General features: G+C 34.5%; 4 protein-coding genes across 5 annotated transcripts in view; 2 read left to right on the plus strand and 2 right to left on the minus strand.

Annotated features, from left to right (window-relative positions):
* Positions 1 to 1,027: 1,027 nt before the first annotated feature.
* Positions 1,028 to 2,817, plus strand: LOC143922649 (uncharacterized). 2 transcript variants are annotated; one of them, XM_077445985.1, is made up of 2 exons: positions 1,028 to 1,462; positions 1,550 to 2,817. In XM_077445985.1, the coding sequence occupies exon 2, from the start codon at positions 1,578 to 1,580 to the stop codon at positions 1,836 to 1,838; it is 261 nt and encodes an 86-aa protein (XP_077302111.1). In that variant the 5' UTR covers positions 1,028 to 1,462; positions 1,550 to 1,577; the 3' UTR covers positions 1,839 to 2,817. The 2 variants fall into 2 exon arrangements, with proteins under 2 accessions (XP_077302111.1, XP_077302110.1); XM_077445984.1 differs by having other exon boundaries at positions 1,031 to 1,458.
* A 505-nt stretch (positions 2,818 to 3,322) lies between these two features.
* Positions 3,323 to 4,635, minus strand: LOC143922060 (integrator complex subunit 12-like). Its single transcript, XM_077445335.1, has 2 exons — positions 4,203 to 4,635; positions 3,323 to 4,105 (listed from the first exon to the last, which is right to left on the minus strand). Exons 1-2 carry the CDS (start codon positions 4,572 to 4,574, stop codon positions 3,773 to 3,775), a joined length of 705 nt encoding a protein of 234 aa, XP_077301461.1. The 5' UTR covers positions 4,575 to 4,635; the 3' UTR covers positions 3,323 to 3,772.
* A 1,569-nt stretch (positions 4,636 to 6,204) lies between these two features.
* LOC143922070 (protein lin-7 homolog C-like) lies at positions 6,205 to 11,894 on the plus strand. Its single transcript, XM_077445344.1, has 4 exons — positions 6,205 to 6,334; positions 8,821 to 8,976; positions 9,059 to 9,303; positions 9,425 to 11,894. Exons 1-4 carry the CDS (start codon positions 6,298 to 6,300, stop codon positions 9,578 to 9,580), a joined length of 594 nt encoding a protein of 197 aa, XP_077301470.1. The 5' UTR covers positions 6,205 to 6,297; the 3' UTR covers positions 9,581 to 11,894.
* Positions 11,895 to 14,246: 2,352 nt separating this feature from the next.
* The window catches only part of trio (trio Rho guanine nucleotide exchange factor), a 246,535-nt gene continuing 237,096 nt past the window's right edge, over positions 14,247 to 23,685 (minus strand). Inside the window, exons 38-44 of the mRNA XM_077445260.1 lie at positions 20,847 to 21,048; positions 17,279 to 17,808; positions 16,952 to 17,188; positions 16,735 to 16,873; positions 15,276 to 15,497; positions 14,993 to 15,184; positions 14,247 to 14,887 (exon numbers count right to left, since the gene is read on the minus strand). Coding sequence (XP_077301386.1) covers positions 14,807 to 14,887; positions 14,993 to 15,184; positions 15,276 to 15,497; positions 16,735 to 16,873; positions 16,952 to 17,188; positions 17,279 to 17,808; positions 20,847 to 21,048 — 1,603 coding nt within the window. The 3' untranslated portion in view covers positions 14,247 to 14,806. The remainder of the gene's footprint in view (positions 14,888 to 14,992; positions 15,185 to 15,275; positions 15,498 to 16,734; positions 16,874 to 16,951; positions 17,189 to 17,278; positions 17,809 to 20,846; positions 21,049 to 23,685) is intronic.

Below are 23,685 nucleotides of genomic sequence, written 5' to 3' on the forward strand. Positions count from 1 at the left end.
CTTAATTTTTCAATAAGTTTTAAATGCGTTTTCGAAAATATTTACTCTATTGAAATTTTCGGCCATATCTACATGAGAATCTTTGGTTTTCGATATTTTCCCCTAAAATATTGTTTTCGAATCCTACGTATTCAGGGTTTCTCAACTGAGTTCCGTAAAAAAATATTTCTTAAGAAGACTTACGTATGAACAGTTTCTAGACCAAGGTTCGCAAACCCACCTTCATTGGTTCCGCTATTCATATCAAACATGTATGGATAGGTATCCATATATTTATTTTTATTATTTGTTCTGTCTTAATTTCAAAACAGAACAAATAATAAAATACATAACAAAAGAACAAATATAGGTTTCCGCTGGTAGTAATAAACTAAAACATAGACGTGATCATACATAAAAGTTCAAATTATATAATTAACTAGCTGAACCAGTTTTCTCGTGACCAGTTTTAGTGTGACGGGTGATCACGTGTGACCGATCTAGAGCGACCGGTTGTCCTGTGACCGGTTCACATTTGACTAGTAATCACCGAACCCTTTTTTTATGAGAGCTAGAGACATAACAAAAGACCAATTATAGGTTTCCACTGGTATATATATAATTATACAATTAATAAGAAAAAATAGAGATATTAAATTAAAAGATTATTCAAGAAATGACTTAGCTATTGCTCGCCTTGCTTGCTCATGCGTATTATCAAAAATATCAAGGTTATGATCAAATTATATAATTAACTAGCTGAACCCAACTTGCGTTGCAATGCCACAATAACGCATGTAATTCCCGTTCCCGTTCCTATTTGTGGGAAAGACGCGGGCAGCGACGCGAAAACATTTGAAATTATAGCGTTGCAATTATACTCATTCCCGTTTTTCCCGTTTCCGTTCCCGTTTTTGGTCGATTTTTTTTCACAGTAATCTTCCCGGACACGCGTACAATAAATCCTGAAAGTTCCATCGTAATCGGTTTAGTGGTTTAGGAGCCTGTTCGCATATCTAAGTTTCCCATCCGAATTGACGTAATTACTAGTACTCGCCACCGGTGTCGCGTCGATAGCTCACACACACACTCACACAAACAGACATAATGTTTACGTTTTTACATTTGACATTTGACGTGTGTGCATTCATACCTACCGCGACATATATAATCCATTCATGACTCAGTCAGTCACTCACTTTTCTTCGAAGCCGCTGATATAGCTGAACGCATATCTAACATCTACTGCCCCTCCTCTATCGTGTCCATCTTTTCTAAAGAATACAAACATAACCCCGTGGGTTCCACATCAGATGACGGCTTATCCATAAAGCTTTTTGCCGGGATGGATTTCATTGTATGCTGGTCTAACAAATTCAAGGTGGATCGTTTCCACTTCATCTTTAATATGGACGGTATCTAAAAGTGAATTCGTCATTTTATAATGAACTTGTTACATCTCATCTACATAAATAAATCGTCGGTAACATTATTTGTTTATCTTTGTTACATTGTAAAACATTTTCTATATGTCATCTATATATTATAATATATATTCAATTGTAAATAGGTTTTTGAGCTCTTTCTCCTTTTTGTTGATGAAACTGGATGATGATATACACATAGTGCTGGATCTGCTTGGATCTCGAGTTGTACTCGTACGTGCTGCTAGTTCTGCGTCACGGACTTGCGATGTCACCGTCACAGGTTGCACCGTTTCCTTTGAAGATTCTATGGTAGATCTGCTCTCTCTGCATACTGTGAATTGGCTCTGCACACTGTCTGCTTTCTTGTCAGTTGTCCAGTTAGACGTCGGAAGTCTCCGCTTAGAAGATTCTGGTAGTTGGATTTTTCGCTAGATTCGAAAGGATGCAAATCCACCTGGTCCACTTCGAAGTTGTCTATACAACGGTTGTTCCTTCGTTTTAGTAGTGATGTCCAGTTGTTCAGCTATATCCGCACCCGCTGCCACCAATTTTTATGTTACGGGGACAACTAGGAGATGGTGTAGAATATTATACATAGTCACAGATTTTGTCATATGATTATATTCTTTAATTAGCAGTAAATATAAACGAGATTAATGTACAAGTTTGTATTACAAGTTACTAGTCTCGAAGCGCTAGTTAGGCAGTTTAATCACAATAGTGCCTTGTGAGACTCTGTTTGATCGCAAGTAACTATGTAGTAATCACAAGTTACTAGTCGGCAGTTTAATCACAAGACTGTTTGATCGCAAGTGATCAGTTAGAGTGTTTGATCGCAAGTGAGGTTCAATAGATCTAACATGAGCATGATAAGTTTTAACCAATCACAGAATGTTGGTAAATAACAAAGTGATTAAGATACAGAGCAACATCCATGTGTAAGACAGTTTTAATATTTGATTTATGTATCCTTTGAGAGTATCGAGACATTAATGAGTAGAAACACAATTTATCATAGAGATAAATAGTGATAATAATATTTTAGGGTTTACACGTATCGTGGGACAAAATGCAGCTATAGCAATAAAGATAACATCATAAGTAGTTAAAAATGAAACGGATGTTCAAACTTAAGGTTAAAGGGTATTATACATAAGTATATACATAGGTTGTAAGATCGTACCACATAACAATATAATACTATGATTACTAACCAAATAAAATTAAATTGTAAAATAGAAAATGATCAGTAGATCAGTAGATATTAAAATATGTAGATATAAGATGTATTGTGAACATAATTTCGTAATAATAAAAAGCATTTAAAAATCAAACCAAATAATATATATTCAAGAATATGTTTATGTATAATGTGTTGAAAACATAATAAATCATCGTATTTACTGTGCATAAAAGGTTTTTTTTTAATTTTGTCCCTGTAATTTAGATTTAGGTACATATATATTTTAGAATTTTTATGTTATGCATTTCAAAGCAGCAAAATCGTAAACTTTGTGTTTGTTTTTAACAATACGGATAATCGTGGTTCTATTGTACATACATATTACTTACTTATCAATACATTGGTAATTTAATCGGTGATAGTCAGCAACTCAAAACAATATCACTTGTACTATTCCATATTTTTCACTTCTCATATTCAACAATTACTCAATTTACTCATATTCAACAATTAGCAATGTTTTATATATAAACGAAACATGAAAATATAGGTCTGGTGCATGGATCTTATCTCAAAGCTACGAACTGAATTGCTCCCGATGAAATATAAGCGATCAGGCTCGACGGCTGCAGTTTTTGACAGATTAGTGCATGCATGTGGAGGCACCGAGGAGTAGTTACGAAATCCCTCAGAAGCGTGGAACACACAATAAATAACAATAAGCACAATACATCAATTTGAAATTCAAATATTTTACTTTATTAAGGACATATTGTTACAATAAATATTACATCAATTTTGAGATTAGAATATTTGATATTATTCAGAATATAACATTACAATAAATAATAGTTAGCACAATACATCAATTTGAGATTCAAATATTTCATTTTAGTAAGGACATATTGTTACATTAAATATTACATCAATTTTGAGATTAAATTATTTATTTTAAACATTTAGTAAATTTCACAAATAAACTTATTTAATTTTTGATATTTTTTTTTTTTTTTTAGATAATTTGAAACATTCAATTAAATTAAATCTAAAGAATGTAGTATTTCAGAGCTACCCTTTCTTGTTACATTTCACAATTTTCTCAACATACCGAATATACCACCAAGAGGCCAAATGTAACATTACGATTATACAAGTTGAACGTTAAACAAAAATTGCAATGTGTTTATTTTTTATTCTTTCGCTTATTTTCACGATGCTTGTTCGACTTCTTTTTGACAATCTGAAGCCGCTGATCGCCCGATATGATGTTTTTAGTCGGTGTTACAACCTTGGGAGGAGTAGGCAGCTCGTCCAACGGGATTTGAGGCGGGGGGCTCACGGAATTGGCTTTTTCCGGAGACATCGAACCGCTGGCAGTCGACGACGAAGGACATTCGATCACCATCAGCGGAGAATTAATGCTGCTCGCATTGTCGAAGTCTAGAGCGTCGAGACAAGTCATACACTGCCAGCCAGATTCTGCATCGGTCTCGCTTATAATTGGACTGTGACACTCCTAGAAAAGTCAAAGGTTGAGTTTCTTTTGTCATGAGATTTAATCAGATGTTTTTACATATATATATATTATATTATATATATACATATATACATACCTGGTGATAGAGTTTATGGCAGAAATCGCATTCTGCAAACTTGCTGCCTTCTTGTATGGCTAGATGGCGACAGACAGCACAGGTGAGCTCCAATTCCAGCAACTCCAGGGAAATCTCATCACAATCACGTTCACGTTCCCTTTCCATTTCCCGATCCATTTCCTTATCTTTCTCCTTTTCGCGTTCCTTTTCCTTCTCTCGCCCTATATCCAAATATTTCTTCGGCAAGACGTTGACCATGGTGCGCGATGGATCAATTTTAGCGATCAGCTCATCTAAAGCTGAACGCAATTGGTCGGTAGAATCGCTGCTCGAAGAGTGCAGCAATCGCAGAGCTTCGCAGATGGTGGGGTCCAGCTTTAAAGCACACATCGTGACGTCGTAGACTGACAAGCTGTGGCTGACGAGAAACCGATAGTGAAAAAGTTCTGTGTTGCTAGCCGATAAAATATTAACTGAAGGCCAAATGTTTTAATCAATACTTCAGTGACCCATATAATGGTCGACTACTGCATGACTTGTACAAAAACCAACTGTTGCTCTTTATTGCGAATCATCACTAGACACGATGTCAATTAATCTCACTGCTATTTTATTTAAGACACAACAAAGCAACAGGTGTTTTTCTACAAAATATATTATTTATTTATGAGAATACATGGGGAAGACGGCGGAAGCCGATAGGTCCACGGGGCCTAATCGCTTAGTATAGATAATGAGATAAAACATTAATATGGTAAAAGACAAAAAAAGTAAACACTATAAAGGATATGACTAGAGATGATAAAAAACCAGGACCTCTGGAAAAAAAACCGTTTTTAAAAAAACTGTATTTAAAATACAGTTTTTTACATAAAACTGTATTTAAAATACAGTTTTTTACATAAAACTGTATTTTTTAATTGAGAATGGGGTCGTCCACACACAATATAACGATATTGAAAATAATTTATTACTTTGGATGAAAAAATAAACTCTTTATATCCACGATTTCGAATTCCGAGATCGACATATTTGCCACTTGCATTTCGAACAAACGACAATAACTAATATCCAACTCAAATACAAATTGGACATTTAAAGTACTGCCACTACACGAAAACGTTTAGATTCATTCAAGTTGTAGGAATATAGTACAACTTTTACTATACGAAACTAGGTCGATGATATCACCTATTTTCCTCATCGAACTTAAGCTGTACAAATGACATCCTGCTCGAACACGAAAGTCATCCGTAGGCATATAGTACAACTGAAATGATCTCATCAGGTCACTGCGACACATACATATATAGGAAAGTCATTAACGCATGGCACACGCTCGCCTCGTCAAAAGGTCGACACGTGTTTCTATACACGTATCTGGGAAACAAAGGAAGAACTCACTGAACCCATAAAAACCACGAACTACGTCCAGGCGTATGAACCCATAAAACCACGCTCGCAGCATAACTAGGGCAGCGCGAGTACCAAGAACAAAAGATGTGCACACGACACACTTCAACCCAAAACGTTTATAAAGCAACGCAGCAACCTCCACCGGCAGAGTGAGCCTCTGGAGTTCAAACAGATCACTTCTCCGAAGAAACCTCTTCGTACATACAATAACCATTGTACCAATTGAACAAAAATAAACGATCCTCTTTCAAACTACACAACACGTGTTTCGTTAGACCGGGATACGGTCAACATACCTTCCCTGTCTTACAATCGTTACCTTATCTTTGACTCTCTTGACCATTTTGCCCTTCAAATGGATCTGGTGATTATTCCGCACAAAAAAATCTAGCGCACGTCACTAAAATCTAGAGCACGGAACATCTGGCACCCGAAAATTCCATCCATCGAGATTAAATATTCACGCGAAATATCATACTTACGAAAACTCGAGTGTCAGATAATACGTATTCGCGGTTTTCGTGGCAAAGATTGTCGTTTGCGCGAAATAATCTATCTACCTTCTCTTTCTGGGCAATGTTGCCACTGTTCACAATCCACTGTCCATGTTATGATTATGGCCAGAACTAGTTGACGTTTCATTTTCGCTTCGAGTGTTCGCCATATTGACAGTGACAGTGCGAACTTGCTGGACATCATGGCTTCTACTGTAGAGACGCTGACCTTGGCTAGAGGTAAATTACATTTGATCCACACCTTTAACACCGTATCATGTTCTGTACTAGCAGAATAGTTATTTGGTTAACGTATAAATATATCAAACCCTTCAAAAAGACTCATCCAATATGTATATGGTTTGAATTATTTCCTGTTCAGATTTGGATGTGTGATAAGCGAGTTGGTCGTTCCCTATCAGAATTTTCCAATATCTGATATGGTGCTGTAGGCATATAGTACAACTCAAGCGAGCCCAATATCGATCCCGTCAGAACACAAAGGAAGAACACGCTTCCCCCATTAACGCATGGCAAACGCTCGCCTCATAAAGAGGTCGGTGCGCCGTACGCACGACCCCATTACCCCACGGACCACGTCCTGGCGCAGAACCCATAAAAACTACGCTCGCAGCATAACTAGGTCAGCGCGAGTACCAGGAACAAAGTAAAATGCACTAAACGCGTGTCACATGTACACGTGCTCGAAACAGGTCATCGCTTGCATCAAGAGTACCAAGAACAAAGGATTTGCACACGACACGCTCCAACCCAAAACGTTTATAAACCAACGCAGCAACCTCCACTAGCAGAGTGAGCCTCTAGAGTTCAGCTAGATCACATCTCCGAAGAAACCTCTTCGTACATACAATAACCATTGTACCAAATTGAACAAAAATAAACGATCCTCTTTCAAACTACACAACATGTGTTTCGTTAGACCAGGATACGGTCAACATACCTTCCCTGTCTTACAGTGTCATCGATTATAACTTAAATTTGTACATGGTACATACATACATACATAGGCTGCCAGATTTATTGATATCTAAACCACGGGACATTTTAATTGAACCCCTTCCCCCCCCCACCATATATCATCCGAAAACATATTTATTCATTTGCTTGTATGAATCTTTTTTACATTTTACAAAAGATTTGGGCTCTGTGGCCTTTTAGTCTTACGAGATATATGTAAATCTAATATACAATTTCGAAAGAGACTTTGTAAGGTTTGAGTGCTAGAATCAAGAAAAAACCTATATACATACATATATATATATATATATATATATATATATATATATATATATATATATATATATATATATATTTTTTTTTATTTTTTTTTATTTTATTTATTGAAAAATCAACAGACAAGATGTACATAGATATGTATAAAAAAACAAATAGTAAATAAATAATATATGTAACATCCGAGTCCAATAATAGATTTTTACAAAAATGAAAAAGATAAATATAAGGAAAACAAATTAAAAAGTAAAGAATAAAGGCATGACAAAATATGTAGAACATTGCATAATTAAAATAAAGTATTAAAATATTTGGAAAAGGTTATAAAATAGAATATAAGAAGAAATTGAAATTTACAAATATAAAACAAATGAAAAAGGTAAATACAAAATAAACAAATGAAAAGGAAAAGAATGAAAGCTATAATATGATTAAATAGCACATTGCATAACTAAACTAAAGTATAAAAATATTGGAAATATTGGAAAAATAGAATAGGAGAAGAAATGAATCAATCGGTCAAGATTCTCTTGATGTTAGACCTGAATTGATGTAGGGAAATACCAAATAGATCAACCTCATTCAGCTCTCCGTTAAACATACGATAAACGCGCTGCAGATAAAAATATTTTTGGGAATTAGTATTGAAAGGACCAAGTGAAAAGAGTGCAACGCGTCTAGAGTACCGAACTGGGATTCTGAAATTAACCTTATTCAGTAAATCAGAACAGTCAAGGAAACCATTTATGAGCTTAAAGAAGAATATAGCATCAGTATGTCGTCGCCTGACAGAAAGATTGTTAAAAGAAAGGATTTTTAAAATGTCGGAAACAGTAGAATGGGTATAGGTAGGAAAAAGGTAGCGTAAGGATTAAATAAATTTAAGTTGAACTTTCTCAATACAATTAATATGGGATAAATAAAAAGGTGACCAGATAATTGAGGCAAATTCAAGGTGAGACCTTACAAAGGAAAAATAAAGTAATTTTAGTACATTTTTATTCATTTGCTTGTATGAATCTTTTTTACATTTTACAAAAGATTTGGGCTCTGTGGCCTTTTAGTCTTACGAGATATATGTAAATCTAATATATAATTTCGAAAGAGACTTTGTAAGGTTTGGGTGCTAGAATCAAGATAAAACCTATATATGTACATATATATATATATATATATATATATATATATATATATATATATATATATATATATATATATATATATATATGTATATATGTGTGTATATTGTTTATAAATATTTCATATTGGAAAATAGTGACACGAGCATTTAGCGCCATATACTGAAAATTAATTTAATTAATAAATTAATTTTTCTATTGGTGTTTTATTTTGTTTATATGTAGGTAGCTAGGTAGTTTTTACTTATAATACACCCAATGAAATTTTCATCGGGTCTATCCTCTTCCTGGAATTATTGTTTTTATGCAAGAAACATCTTTTCATTGTTCCAGATATTAAAAGATCCATCGAATTGTTGGAGAAGCTTCAGCTGAGCGGGGAAGTTCCCGCTACTAAATTAGCAGCACTCCAGAAAGTATTGCAAAGTGATTTTCTTAATGCCGTCAGAGAAGTTTACGAGCATGTGTATGAAACAGTCGACATTCAAGGTGTGTTTTTTACTCAATATGAAATAGTTCTAGCTACATATAAGAATGGATCAACACGTGAAACATATTTATCATTTTCTAGGTTCAGCTGATATTCGTGCGTCGGCAACGGCTAAAGCTACAGTAGCAGCATTCGCCGCGTCCGAAGGCCACGCTCATCCCCGAGTCGTGGAATTGCCAAAGACTGAAGAAGGCCTCGGTTTCAATGTGATGGGTGGCAAAGAACAAAACTCTCCAATTTACATATCTCGCATTATTCCCGGCGGGGTAGCCGACAGACATGGCGGCTTAAAACGGGGCGATCAACTCTTGTCTGTCAACGGCGTTGTAAGTGATTAAAATACAATTTCGGAATGATTTTCCATCTTCTGCTAAATGTATCATCGGAATGATAAATTTAGCAAAAGTATTCTAATTTAATTCTAATCGATACAATCTATTATTTTAGTCAGTCGAGGGTGAAAATCACGAGAAGGCTGTTGAACTGTTGAAACAAGCGGCTGGATCAGTCAAACTAGTAGTGCGATACACCCCCAAGGTCTTAGAAGAGATGGAGATGAGGTTTGACAAGCAGCGGGCAGTGCGACGGCGAACCAATTATTAAAAAGCGAATTCACATGTCTACAGATGTTTCAAAAACTGTGGTGGACATGCTCAGTACATATAATATTTACGCAGCGTTTAATTAGTCTGTGCTTCATAATTTTGAAACATCTACATATATTTAATAATTAGCGATTGTTTGGCAAACATGTATTGTATTAATATTTATGTATGTTCTCTGTAGTCTAGTGATTGGTTGGTAGCCTTTTATCAGAGTGCTACAAGTTGCTTGCTACGTGGGGAGTAAAATGGGTGACCGTGAAAAAGTCGAAAATATTCGTTTATCATGCATACATATGAAAAACGGCTAGTATACATATATTATCAGTGGCGTGCGGTAAAAGTCTCTCCCCCCCGTCGTACATCTTCACTTAATTTGCGCGAGCAGGATACAACAGTATCCTGCGCGCGCACATTAAACAAGGATATATGACAAAAAGAGAGATAATTTCACCACATGCCACTCATATATATTATATATACATAGTACCGTTTACCATGCACCCTTTTTTTTTGGTCTTCCGACTTAAGATCTTTCGATTTTCGATCTTTGCCTTCCGATATTTGCTTTTTCGACCATTTCACTTTCGGTCCCGTGAGGTAAACACGGAGTAAAATGTATTAAAAAAAGTTGCACGACAATAAAGCACAGTACATTATACCGTGCAAATGATGTTTCAGAGTTCACAACACTGGCAAGTTACTGTAATAAGAGGAACACTTTGTGAACTCTGAGAATACATGTTTAAACACGCACAAGTAACCGTGTTGCGCCATTAAGAGTGACATTCTTAAACTTCACAACGGTATAGCACAGTGCAACTGATGTTTTAGAGTTCACAACACTGGCAAGCTATTGTATAAGCTGTAATAAGGGGAACACTTTGTGTACTTGGATACATTTGTAAACACTGTCTTACTGTTGGGAAAGCTCTATAGTAAGTACTAGTCTGTATTGAGCACCCGTTAAATGTTTACTGGGATTTTCCAATATGTTTTATTTTATTGAGCTAATATTATTGTGTATATACATATGTATGTGTTAATTTTTTTTTTGTATTATAAAATTAGTAATTTGGTTAAGTAAATCAATGAAATTTGGTTAAATAAATCAGTGATTATTTTGATCATTTTTCAATTATCTGTCTAGCGCTTTTCTGTATTATGTTGCATTATGTGCGTTGAGTTTTAACCGTTTGCCCGCGGCCGTCTTATTTGGAAGTTTTGCGTGACTAGTCTGTAGCGCAGCTGTCTTCCATACAATTTCTGAACTTTGCACGGGATTTTGAGCCTTATATGCGCCTATTTCAACTGTTTTAAGGTTCAAAATTGATTGAATATATTACTGAGGGTTGAATGCCATCTATTCAATTTGCTTAAAATTAATATATACCAGTCAACATTAGTTTTTTGTGGAACCATACTGAAACCTCGTTTATCTGACGTCACGTCTTCATACAATTGAGACGATACGTTTCAATTGTATGAAGAATGATTATTTGACAATTAAGCCAAAACTACGGGATATACTATGTATTTTATTGTTTCAAATAATACTTTGTGTTAATTAACATATCTGGTTACTTGAGTAAATATTAAAATCTGTATTTAAGGTCGAAAACTCGATTGCCAAATTCGCGAAAAAGGTGCTGCGTACAGGGCTTGTTCGCTATATTTATTGCCGCGGGCAAAGGGTTAACATGTTGTGATTTTGAAATGTGTACATATATAATTTTTCATTCATTCAATTTTTATTTTATGTACATACCAATTTAAATGAAAATTGAAAATCTCTTGAATTTTGAATGCACTTTTTTTTTCATTTAATACATATAAACCATTATGTAAAAATTTAAGAATTTAGTTTATCCCAATTTTATAACGAAAATATGTAATTTAATTTCAAATGATTGGCATTTGTTTCGCCAGAAGATGTAATCATGTTCAGTACCGTAGCAAGGCTATGGCAAATGGGCGAGTGCCAAGGGCGCTCGATGTGAGGGGCGCCAAAGGCACCTCTCGCCTATTTTTTTTTTTTTTTTTATAAAACTTGTAAAATTTAAGAAGAATTCGATGTGTTTTTAAATTATCCATTTATAATATACATATGTATACAGGGTTGGAATTGAATGAGAGGCTGATGTATGGGCTATAGCTGAGAAAGAGTATGTTATGGGGATGATGACTGATTGTAGCAGCAGGAATGATGATGAAAGTAGCAGGAATGTAAGCGTCAGTAGCAGTTAGATCTGCACATCTAGCGGTCGGCCATTAAGCCCCGCCTGTATCATTATAATAAATAAATAATATGATTGAAAAGCCAACGTATTTGGTCTTCACCTCGCCCGCCCACATCCCAACCGTGGTCCTGGACGGCGCCATCTGCCAGGATTCACACCTCATAACACACATAGTACATATTATTGTGTTTCAATTATGTATTTTATTCGAGGGAGCATTATGCCAATTTTTTTTCATCGTCTACATTAGTAGACGATGAAAAAAAATTGGTTTTGTAAGCGTCCATAAATTTCGTTTTCATTCTTTACTGAAATACATTAAAAATAAAATAGATGGGAAAAAATATCATCAGTCATCATAATAAGCTTGAAAAAACAATTGGATATGAGATGTGCAAAATCGAAAACAGTGATTACAATAATTGATAAATTGAATACGGTTAACATCGCACTACAGACGAAAGAACAGGATATTTATAGATTATTGTTATTAATTCAGGGGCTCATTTTTCGAGAATATAGTTTAGATGAAATTTTTGTAAAAGTTACTGAACGTTGCACTAAATTGAATAAAAAACCGAGTCAAAATAAAAGCAAATCTAAACATAAAAAGATGTCCGATGAATAGGCCGAAGACGAATCTCAAACTTTAAAATTTACTGAAAAATTCATGTTAAAATATCATTGATAATATTATAATGCAATTACAAGAAAGATTTCAATGCATTCAACAAATTCCAAAATAATTTTATTGTTTAACTTGCCTATTGATTTAAAAATATGGGATAACTTTTTCTCAAAAATACCTGGAAATTGATTGTGATCAATTTCTAAATAAACTTAAATGTTTAAAATATCAATTAAAAACTTTTTGCGAAGATAAAGATTCCAAGAGAATGTAACACATTGATATTTTAAATATACCGGGTAGATGGGCTTCATAAAAATCCTATCCCAATATCGAATTAGCGATACGTACATTCATCACAATGTCTTGCGACAGTGATTGAAGCAAGAAATGAGTTTTGGTAAACTAAAAATACTTAAAAAATTATTTGAGATCGACCAGCGGTCAAGAGCGATTATCAAATGTAAGTATGTATGTATGTTATCAATAGAAATTGAATTAGAAAGTAATATAAATTTTGATGGTAGAATAACAGACTTTGCTAACGCCAAATTCGCATAAAATTCATCTTTAATTTTTTCTATCTGTAATAATTAATAGTTAAGTTGTTAATAATGTAAGAGGTTACCGGTCCAGAAAGATTTATGGTTTTAGATAAAGAAAACTTTATTTGAAACAAACATTGTTAAATGTCTAAATGTCGAGGTTTTTTATATTTTTCTCAGAAACCTTTAGGTGAATTGAAATAAAATGTCACATCCAGAAGTTTAAGCTTAATACCAAGTTAAATATAGAATTTAGTGAAGACCCGTCAACCGGAAGTGGCAGTTTATTCTTGTTCGTATGTGTGAACCATATAAATGTGATGAAAACTAAAAAAATACATAAAATTTAACCGTTTGCCCGCGGCCGTCTTCTATGGAAGCTTAGCGCGACAAGTCTGTAGCGCGGCTGTCTTCCATAGAATTTCTGAACTTTGCACGGGATTTTGAGCCTTATATGCGCCTATTTCAACTGTTTTAAGGTTCAAAATTAGTTGAATATATTACTGAGAGTTGAATGCCATCTATTCAATTTGCTTAAAATGAATATATACCAGTCAAAATTAGTTTTTTGTGGAACCATACTGAAACCTCGTTCATGTGACATCACGTCTGTTGAACAATGGCGACGATACGTCTCAATTGTATGAAGAATGATTATTTGACAATTAAGCTAAAACTACGATATATATTAGGTGTTTTATTGTTTAAACAATACTTTATGTGTTAATTAACATATCTGGTTACTGGAGTAAATATTAAAATCTGTATTTAAGGTCGAAAACTCGATTGCCAAATTCGCGAAAAATGTGCCGCGTACAGGGCTTGTTCGCTATATTTATTGCACGGGCAAAAGGTTAATATACCAAAAGTAGAACACTGAAATTGAAGAAAGCTGGAAAATTTGCACTTCAAATCAACGAATCATCAGAAATTGAAGTAGCTAGTGACTGCCTGTGATAAAGTGAGGATATATGCCCCATGTACATAATAATTTCTTTATAAAATCATGATTTTTATAAAGAAATTATTAAATTTACATTTATTAGTGGATTTACTTCAATAAAATTGGAGACTCAAATTGACACATCCTGCAATTCTATTAATTAAAAAAAAGAATAAAAAGGAGTCGGTGTAGGCTGATTTTTTACTTTGCTCATGCTCAGACTCCACAGCCCTGATAATATCACCAAACACAATTGGGAATCACTACCATAAGTATGTATGTCCATATGTACATTAAAATAAAACAATATTGCATGATTATTGATTCAAATTTAATTATTCAGAGATTTTTGCGACAGATTATTTTATATATATTTCGAGAATAATATAAGCAAAAAAAAAGAAAGAAAAGAAATATAATATATAACCTACAAATACTCAAATAATAAAAATTACGAAAATAGTTTCAAATTCAACAGGTATACAAAAAAGTTAATTTTATTTTTAAATTCACGCTGAAGCATACATTTTCAAATTCACGCTTGTTCATCGCTCAGTGATTAAATAAGGCAAAATATAATTTAACATACATAATAATAATAATAGAATAATTAATACGTATAGAAAGATAAATTTTTGGTCCATTTTCTACAGTGAAAACTAACAATCTAATATATATGCTTTTTTTGTGAACGCACTGGGAAACACTTAACATTAAATTCACATTTTAAAAAAAGAGTGCAGCAAATACAATAAAAATTCACACAGATCGCAGATTCTTCTAATTTGCACTTCCTCGGTTCGTTATTTCACTAAATATCTCTCACAACTGGCACGGAGAATCCAATATCGATCGAAGGCCTGTGCTAAAATCACGGCGGCGGCGAAGGCGGCAATCGACGTTGTTGAAAATGCTGCAACGGGGCTGTGGACCGCATCGGTGCACTCGGAGCCTGCAAACAGACAGTAATTAATAAAGAGTTTAAGATCCTATGTTCCTATCTGGAATTTCAATTCAAGATGAGGATCAACGGTGATATGCAATTTAAATGGCGTACGTTGGTGAACCAGGGATGTTGAGCCACGTCGCGCATGGTGAGTCGATGTTCGGGTAGAGCCAGTAGTAAGTTCCGTATCAGGTCCTGCACCCCATCTCCGATCCCTTTGAAGTGTTGTGTCGGGAAACAGTAGTCGCATTTCACTATGTTCGTCGTTGTTTCTTCGACAGAGTCGTCCAAGAACGGTGATACCTGAAAGTCGGTGTGTAAAAATATCAATAGCAGTTCTTCATTGGAAATTAGTCGAACTTGGGGTTTTCTATTATATTTGCATGATTCTTACCCCGCTTAAGAATACATAAAGCAGTACTCCGAGCCCCCAAGAGTCTGTGTAAGTCCCTCGCGGACGACCTAACACACTTTCCGGTGCGGCAAACTCTAAGTGAGCCGGAGCTGGTGGCAAAACTACACTGCCTGTCGTCGAAGCCGTCGCGCATCCCAAGTCGATCAGCTTCACTTGCACCGGTCCGCCACTTTGGGGTATGTCCAACATGATGTTTTCCGGCTGCAATCATCGACATGAACGTTTCAAAAAGGCCATATTTAAATTACATCAATACCTTATTTAATATGTAAAAATATATAAACCGGGAAATACTTGATGTATGTATGTATATAAAAAGTAAAAATACTAAAGCTGATTCTGAATCCGACAAAATACATATATGCAATCTAATCTATAAACTTGTGTCCGATTTGTTGTTAGGATTATCCTTTCCGACAAGTATCTGATTCAATTATAAATATTTAAAAACAATTGATCAGCCAGTCAGTTGCTGACTAATAGTTGATCTTGAATTTGTTAAAAGCGTTTCCTCATTTCAAACATGAAAAATATCTTACTTCAAACATATAATTTTTTGATTTCTTAATATAAGATTCGCGGACGATACACTGTTAATGGCCAGCAAATGAGGATAAAATGGCAGAACTATTTCGAAGAATTGAAATTGAGAGTAAGCACCTGGGTCTGGAGTTAAACAAAAATCTTATTCATTGACAGATTCGAGTCTCTCATAAAATCCAATGCCCTAAATGACTATGACGAAGTTTTATCCAACTACGATTTATACAACTACAATTTTATCCAACTCGGTGCCTTGAGAGGAGGATGACAATCAAAAATTTACAGAAGAATAGAAACGGAAAAAACGGTGATGGTCAGTCTGATGTAGATATGGAAAACCCACTATATAACAAGGAGAAAGAAAAGCTGTCTGGTGCCATCTTAAAAAACGAGAAAGGGACATGTTTAGATGCCTTCGAAATGTGGTGTTTGGGGCATCTCATGGACCGCAAGACACATTAATATTTCCATCTATAAAAAGCCAACAGTTTCAGAAACTCTCCACAACATGTAGGAAAAGGATTCTTTCGTGATTTGGCCATTTTGCCAGGAAGAATGAGGAAGCTGGAAAAACACTAGAGGGAAGGAATCCCATAAGATGATCAGATCAAATTAAATAACTGACAGGATCCTCCCTACACGCTGATTTCCACTTGGTACAGGACTGGGAGGAGTGGAGGTGGATCGTCCACCGGATTCCAGATAATATCAATGACCACGGCACTCAGCATTGAGCAAACGAGTAAGAAGTAAAAAAAAAGTTAGTCTTTCTAATTGTTTTCTAACCGATCCTATGAAAATTGTATGGAAATAAATGATTCCATCAACAGGAACATATCTAAATCGTAAAGCGAGGCATTGGTATACGTGTAATTTGGGAAACACGGTTCTTCACCTTAATGTCTAAATGAGCAATGTTGTTTTGATGTAACCAGTCGAGTGCCGACACTATTTGCCTGGTGTATTCAGATACTGAATACTCGTTGTATTCCTTCTTTTCAGTCACATACGTGAACAGATGTGGGCCTCGGACTCTGAAAGGTATGAAACAATTCGATAAATTCGACCAATGAATTTACATCCATATATAATTTGTATTGATTAAAGCTTACAACTCCATGACAATGGTATCCGTGAACGATATTGGAGCATTTCTGAATAAAGCTAGTGCTCTCGGCAGAGCGGGGTGCTGAGTTGACGACAGTAATCGATATTCACGTTGAGCATGATCAGGTGTGGTCTGTTTCGAGGATATTTGTTTCAGAGCGACCCGTTGATTGGTGCCCCTGTCCCTGGCCACGTGCACCACAGAAGTCTTTCCACGACCGATCTCTTGCAACTCCTCATACCTGTAACACCAACATTAATAGATATTAATTCCAATTCATGTCAAAAGAACTTGATATTGATTGAACTGTTTATACAAATAGATTAGTTACCTTCTATACAACTGCTGTTGTTCCCAAGAGCAAATGTCATCAGGTGAAGTTGGCGTGCGAGGAGCATATTCAGCACCGTTACTCTTTTTGTCATCAGCCTTATCGTTAGTGACTTGTAGTTCGCAGCAGCTTTGAACGGATCCGAGCTCGTTCGATATAGAGCACGAGTATGTGCCGGAATCGGATGACTTGCAATCTTTTATGGTGAGTCGTGCCAGACCGTCTTTCGATAAACTGATGGAGTATCGGTCTGTAGGACAAAGCAGACGTGCGTCCGGCGAGATTTTTCTCCACAATGCGCTGGCGTGCCGGGCTCCTCGTTGGAGCGAGCACTCGAGGACGACTGTGCCCCCTAGTGGGACGGAGGAGTTGATGAGCCTCTCGCAGAGCTCGGGTGCACACACTTCGGTTATAGTGCCATCGCCTGGCGCGCTGTCGGAGACTTTGCGAACGGTGAAACTTGGCTTTCTGAATCTGAAGCCCCAAGGCCTCCTTGTGCCGGCGACGCCGGGCTCCAGATTGTCGCATCGCTAATATTAGAAAAACATGCATGACAACTTAAAAGGGTCTCGAGTAAAATTTTGAATAATATTTCATGCCTTTTCTGTATCATTAGTAGATTAGAGTATAGTAGAATTTGTTTAGTTTCAATAAACCATACATCCCAAACTAACTTGATCTATTTGAATTAGTTTCATTTGTATTATTCCATGCAATTGGATACTTCATTGCTTTTCTATTGTTAAAAGAGAATAATAATATGAGTTCTACATACAATACAGTGCTTACTAACTGATGGTTGGAGTATGTATCAATCTGAGTTACGAAAATGAGATCTGACACAGTGCTATAAAATGATATTGTGTCATAAGAAACGTAACAGTACTTTGTAGAGCAAAGTATTAACATATATGGAATTCTGCAATCAAATATCAGTACTTTTCCATGAAATATTTAGACTACTTGTATATTCTATCTACTATGTATTATATTTGAAAAAATAAAGAATTAAAATTTAAGTAACAAGTTGTTATTCAATTGTATTTTTTTTATATTTAGAATAATTATTATTTGAAAATTCTAGTACATAAATTGTGAAATATAGCTAATGACGTATTCTTTTATCTAAACTACTACAACCAAAATTTTTCATTATATATCTATGTATTGCAAGGTTTGGTTATTTTTCAGTATAGGATGTTTCCAGACACGAACTTTGCGGAAAGATGTTTCCGCACATTGATTTTTCCATACATGATTCCAGACATACATATGTATGTACATAGATTATTTCGAGAGCTTGTTCACCAAGCGCAAGAACCAAGCTGGCCTAGTGCTTCCTCCACAGTGGATCTTTGGTTGACTAAGCCTTAAGTGTTTTTTGGTCAAACATTTGTTAAAATACCTGGGTACTTGGTTAAATTAGAAGATGGACCCAGATGAAGATTTAAGAATCCGCATCGAGATGGCTAGAACAGCGTTTATCAAAATGAAAGCGGCGCTTACAAACAAGCATCTCAATCTTCGTACACGTTTGACATTCGCAGAGGGCTACGTCTGGACAGAGTTACTACATGAATGTGAAACGTGAACTCTGAAGACCAGGATGATCAGCCGCATCGAAGCTTTTGTATGTGGGTCTACATGCGTATGCTGAAGATCCCATGGACCAAAAAAGTATCAAATGAAGCTGCCCTCAGCATGATAGGGAGAGGCTTGTTTCTGTCATCAAGCGGAGAAATATGGAGTACCTCGGACACATGATACGGGGTCCAAAATATGAATTTCTCCGTTTGATAACCATGAGAAAAATAGAAGGTAGAAAATGGATTGGCAGGAAGAAGTTGTCTTGGCTTCGAAACATGCGCATGTGGACCAATATGAGCACCGAAGAGCTATTTCGAGCCGCTGAAGACCGATGCAGATATCTCAAATAAACGACGAGGTGGTCGCCAACGTCCGGATGCGGACAGGGCATTAAGAAGAAGAAGATTTGTTAAAAACGTTGACTGAAGAATTGGAAAAAACGGGATTTTACAATTTAAAAGTGAATCATCGATATAATTTCGTTGATAAATAGGACTTCCGAGGGAATGTGGGGACTTTTGAATTATATAAAACTATTATGGCCTCTGTCATGTCATTTATAATTGTGTAATTAACAAATAAAAAAAATATATATAAATTAACAAATGAAAAAGAATATTTTAATCAGCGACAGCAGAAAAGTACCAAAAAAAAAAACCTAAACGTTTAGATTATACAACCTCTGACTTAATCACTTATTAACTGAATAATCAGTGTACGGAAAGCTTGCGTCCGCAAAAATCTTTCTGCAAAGTTCATGCCCAGAAACATCCGTGTGCACTATTGTAGAACAAATAGTTGAGAACCACAGGTAAAACACACTTTGAAAGTCAAAATCTATATGTATATGTCTGTTAAATTTCAAACCTTTAATTGGATATAATAATAATATATACAACTTACCTTAAATACAAATTTCAACTTTTCAAAATAATATAAAATAACAAGATTGGATTTATTTGATCAATTGAAGCATTTTTATAGTATGTCAGGTGTTCAAGTGTTGAAATACAATATTCAACACAAGTATATTATTATAGTAGAATCAGAATATTCCATTATATCTAATGATAACAAAATAGTATATAAATAACATTATTTTATGCGTTTGAATTCAATACGATTTTCATATGTGAATTCAGACATCTTCTGCCAGATTAGAGGGTAAAAATATTTAAAAAAAATGATCAATCCAACCCAGTTATTTGTATAAAGTCAACATTTTATGTAGATCATTCGAAGCGAATAGAAAATAGATTGCAAGCTGTAGAAAGAGATAAGATTGTTAGTATGGTTGATTCGGATTAAAGCTCTCGGTGAAGTAGATTTCATCTTGTTGTTAAAAATGATTTAAATCACTGCGAATAGTCAACGTAGAAACTAGTACTTTTATTTTATTAATCTTCTTACCGCACTAGTTAACAATATTTAAAAATCACATGCAATTTAAAGGTGTAGATGTGTGTACCTTTAAAAACCTTGAATTTTAAACGACGCACGATCAAAATACTGAATAAACCAACGGTTAAATCTTAAAAGTAATCCAATCACCACAAAGTAAAACCCAAGTGTTTATAGCGAGTTATTTTAGCTGGAAAACAGCAGTAAATTTTGTTAGAAAACACATGCTACTAATATACATATTTTATACGATGCGTCTAATTTGAAAAGGGATAGGTCTATTTTGGATACAATGCGAAACTGATTTTTTTTATTTCACACATTCTATTTGTTTGTATGCTAATAATATTTATAATATGCTTGCTAAAAGCTTTCAAACAAAATGCATGTATGTAGGAAAAAATAGGTTTTGCAACAAATACCCGAAACGGACTCGGCCGTTTTTGGAATGAGACACTTCATATTACATAGATATAGTGATAGTTAGAAAGTTTCCAATTCAAAAAAACTAAAAGTATCGATTTTCGATTACGTCTACTTGTGTGTGTGTGTGTGTGTGTTTCCAATTCGGATGACTCACCAAAGCCTCGCTATTGGTTTCCGACCAACGCCGTTGCGGAGTTTCGAAATCGTTATACACGTGTTTGTTATGATTGGGAGGGGGAGGTGGGGGTGTGGGTATATCGATAGTGTTAGCTTTAATGTGCGGCCTTTGATGACGTGATGCTGCACTGCCGCTGCCATCTAACGCACTCTTCACACTCCACTGTTCCGGATTCCATCTGTTCATCCACATAAGGGCACACAAATGAATAAGGGGAAACAAAAAAAAAAACAAAAAAAGTAAATAATAACAACAGCACACGATATGCAAGGCGAGGTTAGTCTATTTTGGTCTATCGGGAAGATGGAAGTTTTCCTATAGGGTGTTATCAGAAAAGGTTTTGTAATATTGCATCGTCACGGCACAAAGGTTAGATTGAGCTTTACTTTAAAATTAAAAGAAAAATACTAGTAAACAAATACTGTAGGAATTTAAAATCGACTTGAAATCATAAGTGAATTATAAAAAAAAATATCAATTTTATTTTCAGTTTCCGAGCTTATTTCAATCTTTTAAGCGCTGCTCTGAAGAATCAGGTCTTATTTAGTTGTTTATTTTGCGCTCTAGGGATGCGATATATACTGATTTTTTTTATATATTTCATTCCACAGCTGTTTTCTATAGATAAAAATAGTCGATTCCTATTATAGGTTCATAAAAAAGGCTTTTCAACCAATAGGAATTGAAATTTATAGTTTGCCTATTGCAAAGATTACGGAAATGAAATGTATGGTTCGGTGATTACTAATCAAATGTGAACCGGTCACAGGACAACCGGTCGCTCTAGATCGGTCACACGTGATCACCCGTCACACTAAAACTGGTCACGAGAAAACTGGTCACACCCTAAAATCGGTCAACCAGTTTTCTCGTGACCGATTTTAGGGTGTGACCAATTTTAGTGTGACGGGTGATCACGTGTGAACAATTTTAGTGTGACGGGTGATCACGTGTGACCGATCTAGAGCGACCGATTGTCCTGTGACTGGTTCACATATGACTAGTAGTCCGTTTACCAAAATATATATATATGTATGTATATGTATATACATATATATATATATATATATATATATATATATATATATATATATATATATATATATATATATATAATATATATTATTTCTATTTTTATCGATAGATAATTTTGAGAATGATTACTCTGAAGATCCTCATTATATGGAAGTGTTGGCCGATGAGAGCGTCGTATAAGAGTCTGCGAATGGTTTGAATATTTCTCGAAGTCTCCACCGTATGCCTCCAGAAACGCCCCAAATTATATTAAGAAAATAGTGAAAATTTGACCATTTCAATGACAATCAATTGAAAAACTTCCGTTTTCCTCATTAATGAAAATTTAAGTATATAATATTTGAATCCATATATTGCATATAATGTGTTGAAATGATATAAAAACAATTGAACGGAAAAAAATACAAAAACCAAACGAAACAATTGAAATAGACTACAGAATATTTTGTTGTCCTTTATTCTAATTTTTGAAGGAATATTATATGTATTTTATACAATTAGGTATTTACAATATATTCCGATAAATTACAGCATCATGTTGTTACACCTGTCTCATTGAAATGCCACGAGAACAAATAAAAGCCTAAATAGATGTGTATAATCCACTTTGGAATTAAAAATAATTTTAAACACCAACAATAAACATTAATTAACTATATGCAAATATCGTTACGGTCTACAAAAACCGTAACTGTACCACAAATGGAGAAAAATATATATGAAATACGATACATTATGTATGTTTAAAAATTCGCACGTCGTCGTACAACTTTCCACATTTACGAACTATCTATTATATTGTAAATACACATTTTTTAATGGCTATCTAATATGAAAACAGTATTAATTTAAATATAATAACCGTGAAGTTACAATAATTGGTAAAATATAAAAAAAAAATCACTTATGAGCTACCTCATACAAATTACCCACGGATCGGATTATTTTACGTTAATATGGCAATTTTACTACATTATACATACATACATTGATAGAGTTTAATAATATTCATTATTTTATACAATTAATTCAAATTTAAAGTATCACAAAAAAAATTGGAAAAATAGAAAGCGTCAAAGTATGCGTGGTCGTAAAATTAATAACTAAATCGCACGCGTCGAAAATATTCCAAAACAACCAGAAACTATACGCGTGTGACGAGAAATTCAACACCGAATATACATCGTACGTTATATATTTTGCAATATATATATATATATATATACTATTTAGACAACAACAAATGAGAAATACATACGCTCGATATAATACAGTGGTCTTCAGCATCTAATTTTTCTAATATTTACTTGACTTTTTTATTATAAACGCTACCGTATCAAAATAGTACAATCTTTCAATGCAAATTTTGTAAACCAATACTGAAATTTTATCTTGTGAGAAAACCATCTCCCTAATTTCGCAATCTGATTATGAAGAATTATTCGAACCGAGTGCACCTCTCATCCTAATTTGAATATTGTAAGCATACTTATAAATAGAAATGTCTTTCCGTTCTCGAGTATTCTTGTACCGTCGAGCACATACACAAAATTTTCTTCCGATAAATACAAAACGTATATATATATATATATATATATATATATATATATATATATATATATATATATATATATATATATATATATATATATATATATATATGTATGTATGTATATATGTATATATGTATATACTATGTGTGGTTTGTTTGGTCCTCCTTGTGTATGTTTCCATATTGTCTGACATCTCGTCAGAGCCAATTAAGGCAGATGTTGATTTT

This window comes from Arctopsyche grandis, chromosome 2 (assembly GCF_051622035.1).
Source record: "Arctopsyche grandis isolate Sample6627 chromosome 2, ASM5162203v2, whole genome shotgun sequence".
Classification (NCBI taxonomy): Eukaryota; Metazoa; Arthropoda; class Insecta; order Trichoptera; family Hydropsychidae; genus Arctopsyche; species Arctopsyche grandis.